The sequence below is a fragment of the Pteropus alecto genome, unplaced genomic scaffold (genome assembly GCF_000325575.1).
Source record: "Pteropus alecto unplaced genomic scaffold, ASM32557v1 scaffold61, whole genome shotgun sequence".
Taxonomy (NCBI): domain Eukaryota; kingdom Metazoa; phylum Chordata; class Mammalia; order Chiroptera; family Pteropodidae; genus Pteropus; species Pteropus alecto.
Window position 1 is genome coordinate 17790050 of NW_006434835.1, and position 6543 is coordinate 17796592.

Here is a 6543-nt window from a genome sequence, read left to right on the forward strand (position 1 = left end):
GCCCCCGCCGCCCTTGACTGTAAGATACACTAAAATGTAGGTAATTTGCCTCCAGTCTTCACAGTCTTACCTTTTGGAGGGATGTTTAAATTGGCTGTCTTTTGGGGATTCCCTATTTCTAGATTCACTATAAAGCTGCATTATTCACAACAGGTTTCCAAAAATCATGCGTGTCTCTATAAATCTGAAAAGAGGGGCTCTATCCAATTCTACAGGAATTGGGAGAGCGGACTCCTGTTATTAATGAACTTCTCACCGTAATGGCACCAGGACACTTGTTGAGGGATGCCTGACTCCGCAGATGCCTCCTGGTCTCAAACATGGGCCTTCTTCTGGGCTTTGTTACTTCACTTTGGGAATGGGCACTGGGAGGTGCACGTTGGCAACTGGCAGAAAGTGCATCCCATCTGTCATCACGTATTACGTGCAGGAAAGGGTAGTCTTCAAAAGGTGAGTTTTATAATTCCACTTTGCTGTAAGACAGCCATTATAGCAAATGTAACAGAAGAGAAAGAAGTGATGTGACCCCGAAGGAGCGAAGGACGTTAAATGGGCGTGATTCTCACAGTCCTGTCAGCTTTGCTGCTTCCAGGAAGCCACTCCTGCTTAACCTCCTGTTGCTATGGTAATGATTTTATGATTTGTTAGATCTTTGCATAGGAAGAATAAAGTGATCTGATACTAAACTTCTTTCTGGTCTACTTCTGTATGAAGATTAAATATAATTTAGCTCACTGGGATTGTGCACTGAATTAATTGGCTTAGTCAGGGTCAAGGAGACGAACACACACACACACACACACACACACACGCGCGCACATCAGTCACGTCACATGAATGGTTCAGATTTACTTTACACAGAGGGAGTCTTACAGAATCACAGACTTCAGAGTTGGAAGGGGCCTTTGAGATCGAACTGCTTGTATCTTTAAATGAGAGAGTAACTTGCTTGCGTCACACAGGTGGCTAACTGCAGTCTAATACCTGGGTCTCTTAACTCCTGCCCAGTCCACTGGCTCTTTCTCAAGTAATTGATGAGTGCTAAACCATCCAAAGTGTTCAAAGTATATTATAATCATCTGAAGTTTTATCAATCTGATATATATCTATATTGGCAAATAACCTCTTAAAATATAAATATTCTCAGTCATTAATACATTAGTTGCTAAGGCTTAGTGAGAGGTCATTTAATAAGACGGGCCTTTCAGCTGCTACCAGCTGATACGCGCCTGCTGCTTGAGCATCGCAGTGATGGCGGGATAACTGCTTTCACGGAGGCAGTCGGCCTTAGTAGATGGATGGATGTGGGAGACAGTGTGTCAGGCAGAGGGATCTAAGCAATAGACGTAGGATGGCTCTGCAAACAGACTTCGGTCTTTGCAGTTTTTCTGAGGGGAGCCGGCAGTGCCGTACGTGAAAGGGTAACACACTTGTTTTACATTTACTGAAACCTGAGGAGGGGAAAGTCATCGCTTTAGCTTTGTGGTTATAGTTCACGTTCTTCTCTCCCCCAAGTAGTAGGTAATAGTCTGTTGTTACTCCGAGCTTTTCAAATGTTTTAAAGTTGTTAAGCTAGAGCTAAAAATAGCTTTGTACATGAGTAGTGCATTCAATATTAAGTACACCTACTCAGAATACCAAATGAAAATAGATTCAGTAGAAGAGCCTTACTATTTTCAGTAATTATCTTTTATTTTAGGGCATCTTGTGGAGGATTACAGGACTGCTGGTTTTTGTTTTGTATGTTCACACGACACAGGGAACCATCTGTTGCAGTGAAATTAGCAAAGTCAAATTGTATGTTCTTTGGGGACCCATTTAAAAATCATTAGCTAAAGACAGATTGACAACAAACTTCATACAATTTTATGAATCTTGTCATGGAAGTCTGTTATTCGGAATGGCCTGAATTCATATGCATCTTGTTTTAGGTCTATAAAGCGCCTATGAATTTCAATCCTACTATTACTGGAGAAAAATCTATTAAAATAGCCTGATCACTTAGAATTTCTTAGTGGAATAGTTAATCTGCACTTACATAATATCTTACAGCTATAGAATTTAACAAGCGTTATAGGGAGATGCCAGAAAATTTAAGAAAAGGATTATTCAAATTGATTAAACATCTTCCTTTCTGCAATGCTTATTTTTAACACTGAGTTCTAAGTGCGGTAGGAAGTTTTACATTAATCTGGTTCTGGTAGGGTTCTTGGTCCTGTCATTAGACAAGTGACAGATGAAGTCAAACATGGCGTGAGTGGGAGAGCCGAGGAGGCCGGAGGGGGTGGATACAGGGACTGCCCCTGAGCTGTGGTGGTGGAGGATGCATGGACACGGTTTGCCTTTTAAAGTTCTCCCTACGCCCAACCCCAAATCACTTGGGAATTCAAGAGGTGTGGGAAGGAGTGCTTGTGCTTTCACACGTTTATAATCTCCCTGAGGGGCAGCGAGAAAGGGACGTATCCTTATTTTGTAGATGGAGACACTGAAGTACAGGCAGGTCCAGTCACCCAAAGAGAGCCGGGACTTAACACCCTACCTAAGGGAAGAATCCAGTATTCTGACTACTAAGTAGATTATACTCATTTTTTAAAAAAGTTTATTCCTGTTATTTTGATTTGCTATCATTTTGAGATGCCATATTTAACAAACTGGTCATTCGTCCAAACTGCCAATTTCCTAATGGAAGAGTTGTGGACTTTCGATGAGCTGCTTTATAGACATGAAATAGAAATAATTATTCTAGCTTATGGTTTAATTAACACAGCTTCTGCAAACTTTAATTGTGTCTGTTCACTCAAAGGTGGAACTTTCTATCAGGTAATAAATATGAGTCCACAGCATCTGCATGAATTGCTGTCGCCATGTGGCTGGAGCAATATTGAGTGTCCAGCCATCCAGATTAATAATGCTGCTACCTAGGGTTTACAGCGAGTTAAATGAAACATCTTGAGGTCATCATATCTTAGTGTGGAGTTGTTTATTTACTTATCTGTGTATACAGGCTTTTAAGGTTTGACTGTCATTTGAAAATTGACATGAACGTTGAGACCAATATAGACAATCGAATCGACACATCTCTCTTAGTGGTGGTAAGGCACAACCTGAAAATGTAATGGATTTTTAGTTTTTTAAGATGATAAAGGGATAAGATTTTTTCTGTATTAATAACAATAAAGAGCTGGCTATTGAACTGTGTAGCATGCTTCCTGTTTAATCGGTTACTAGTATTACGAATATAAAATGAAATTTTCCTCGGTTTTTTGACAGTTTCTCCGCCATCATCTTTTAGGAGATTGCTTCTCAAAGTGTGATTCTTGGGACCCTTCAGGTGGTTTATGAGTTAGATTAATGTGTATATAATTAGACTATTTATTTTTGTGCCTGGCACGAGCCAAAACTTTCCTGATACAGTTATAGAGAAATAAGTTCACTGATGTTTCATCTTCACGTATGTCTGATGAAAATACATTGGCAGTTAAGATAAGGAAAAGTGGTGTCCAGGTCAGCAGTGCTTCTGCAGAGGTGTAGAACTACCCACTGGGCCGAGGCGTCTGCTGCAGGAGGGACGAACACTTGTCTGCATTGGCCTGGAACAGAGTGGCTTTCCCACCTCCAAAGTGGTGCTTTTGATGTAGGTGAAACTGAGAAGGTAGGAAGAAAGGTAGATACAGAGATGCTTAGTATCCAGCAAGTAATAAAAAATGCTTCTCTCCTGGAGCAATGCTTCGGCACAGCTGCTACCAGGAAAGAAACTGGATGAGAGAGTGGAGGAGAAGTAGAAAGTAGGAATGAAATGAAAACTTACTGACAAAGTGAAGCATTAGCGCATAAGTATGTGTGTAAAATTTAATAGATTCCCAATTTGTTTTCTTGGAAATAAATTTCGTGAAGACCAAGTTCAGAACTCCTAATACATGTCACTGTCAAACTCCGCACTCCAAATGTTCCTTGCCCCCCCAAGAGAAAAAATTCTTTTTAAAATTTGTATCTGATAGCTATAGAAATTATGCTAGGTATATTTCAGCAAAGCTGCGTTCCCATGTGTGCTAGGGTCACATGATGAAGGGACCGGAAGGAGGGTTACTACACTAGTACCTTTGCTTAGGACCACCTGGGGCGGCGAGGGTGGAGGGGGCTGTTCCTCCAGTGAGTAACAGGCCCTCCTCTTACTCGTCTGACACTGCATGTGGAAACATCACTGCTGCTTCAAATGTTTGTTTTTAAGTGATCAGGTTTACAATAAGTAATAAATAATTTAAATCTCGAGTTTTCAATCCAGTAGGAAACCTCACACTCAGTTGTTCACTTTCAGTAGGAGGGTTTTCTTAAGGCATGAGGTATATTAATAGAATGCTTTTGAACCTCTGGATCTGCACTAGGATTTCATCATAGAGCACTCTGAATGTTTGCATTCATTTATATGAGTATATACACATTTCCTCTAGACTACCATCACTATTCACCACATTTTTACGATTGCTGAAGGATAAGCACAATCGAAAGCATCTAAATGTTATCTAACGTGACGATTCAGTTAGTTGCCAATGAATTTTCTTTACCAAGGAAAGACCGTCCTTCCCCATGCTGACTTGTCACAAATAACTCCGTTACTTCCGTTCCCTGTTCCCTTAAGAGGTCCAGGCCCACATCAACAAGGTAGGGAAAATCTATGACTCCAACGAGGAAACACGTGAGCAGCGAATTCTGACTCATCGGAGCAGAGCACACACAGTTTGAAGGAAGCGTGAGGATGTGAACGTCAACCATGCTTAACACCTTACGCAGCCAAACCCGGGCCATGTATTTCTCACTTGTCTTTATGGTATTTTCTTCTTTTGAAAGAATCGGATGAACCCATGCTCAAAACCTTTCCAAAGCGTTTTGAAAATACAGCTTTTTATGTGGCACTTCAAAACAAGTTGGCACAAAATGAAAAGTGATGTTTGGTCTCCGGTTTGTGAGGGAGCCATTACCTGTCCCTTCCTTGGGCTCAGGGTTCCCGGGGAAGAGAAGTGCGTGCCGACGGGCTCAGGGCCCAGGCTGGTTTTTCAGAACGGTGTCCTCATAATGACCAGCTCCGGCGGCTGCGGTGGCCTCTAACGGTAAGCCCTGCTGCTGGTAGCCATAGTTGACGTTTCCACACGGGAAGTGACGCAGCCTGAACAGAGGCACTTCCTTCATGTTGGCAGTCAGTGAAGATGGCTCCAGGAGCAGAGAGGCACCTGGGAGTCTGCCAGTCGCAATGTTAGGTGGGACGATACAGCTTCCTTCACGCCCCACATTCCCCCTCTCATGTTGTCCCTTCTTTGCCGGAGGATGGTTCTTTTTGGTGGGTTTCTCTGTAAACCATGAGCCATAAGTTGGGTTCCATAGGCTGGTTGGTTTGTTTCTGGATCCCTGGACTTTGTGCAGCTCCGATGGTGGGTTGGACTGAGCGAATGCCATGTTAATGTGTCCCCCTTCCACGGCTGGGCCTCTAGTGACCCGGACAGGGACTTCTGCGGCTGTTGCCTTCTTCACAGCTTTGCCAGAGGGAGCGGAAGGCGGGGGTGGCGGGGCAGCTGGATCTGGCCCCGTCTCCCGTTTTGTGGGGGGAGGGGAGACAAGGAGAGGAGGAATTCCCTCAGGGCATTTGGGCCTCATGGGCACTTTCTCTTCCTCTTCCATGAGTGGGCCATATTCTATTGGCAAAGCGGTGTTGATCACATCTGGATCCTACAGGTAGGAGAAATGAACTGGTGAAAACCGAATCATAGACCAAAAAATGTTGGATCTGGTACCTGAGCAATGATCTCATCCAAACTTATTTTACACATGAGGAAACCACTCGATGTTTATTGGGAATATATTAATTTATAGGCACTGGGGAATAAGAAATGAATGAGAAGTCATCCCCACCCTTGAGGAGCTTAGAAGAAAAGCTCTGGAATAGAAGTGTGTACAGGAAGCACCAACTACTTGGGCAGGAGAAGGGTGGGGAGAAGCTTCGCAGAGATCGCCGGTGGGCAGATCTCACAGATCAGTGGATTAAAAAAATGTAAATCAGTTTAAAAAAGTATTCCAGTCTATTCCCAATAAATTCTTTCCGACGAAAAAGAAAACTCTACTTGTTTGACTCCAGGGGTGTGTGTGTGTGTGTGTGTGTGTGTGTGTGTCTCTGTGTGTCTGTGTGTGTGTGTGTGTCTCTGTGTGTCTGTGTGTGTGTGTGTGGAGGGGGCTCGGGGATGGGAAGGGAGGAGAGGAGAGAGAGACACTAAAATGCTCACTTATAAAGTTTATCCCTTGTTCTCTTCCTAGCCACCTCTCCTTTTTCTTATATTTGGATGGGTTACACCCGATAATAACTTTTTCTATGTGACATCACCATAGAATGCGCGGATTTCCCAGTGCGCAGAGCCGGTATCACGAAGCAGTCGTTCTTTAACCAGTTTGATGGAGGGCCTTTGTGAAACCCGGGAAACACTGGAGTGCTATGAGGAAAACCATTTACAAAACCAATGTTGTGCTAGATCATTTTTACAGCCGCAGACTGGAATACAG

The 6543-nt window shown here is 43.1% G+C and overlaps 1 protein-coding gene across 1 annotated transcript in view; it reads right to left on the bottom strand.

The window, feature by feature from the left end:
- Window positions 1–4597: 4597 nt before the first annotated feature.
- The window catches only part of ALK (ALK receptor tyrosine kinase), a 621621-nt gene continuing 619675 nt past the window's right edge, over window positions 4598–6543 (bottom strand). The window contains exon 29 of the mRNA XM_015588147.2: window positions 4598–5718. Coding sequence (XP_015443633.2) covers window positions 5032–5718 — 687 coding nt within the window. The 3' untranslated portion in view covers window positions 4598–5031. The remainder of the gene's footprint in view (window positions 5719–6543) is intronic.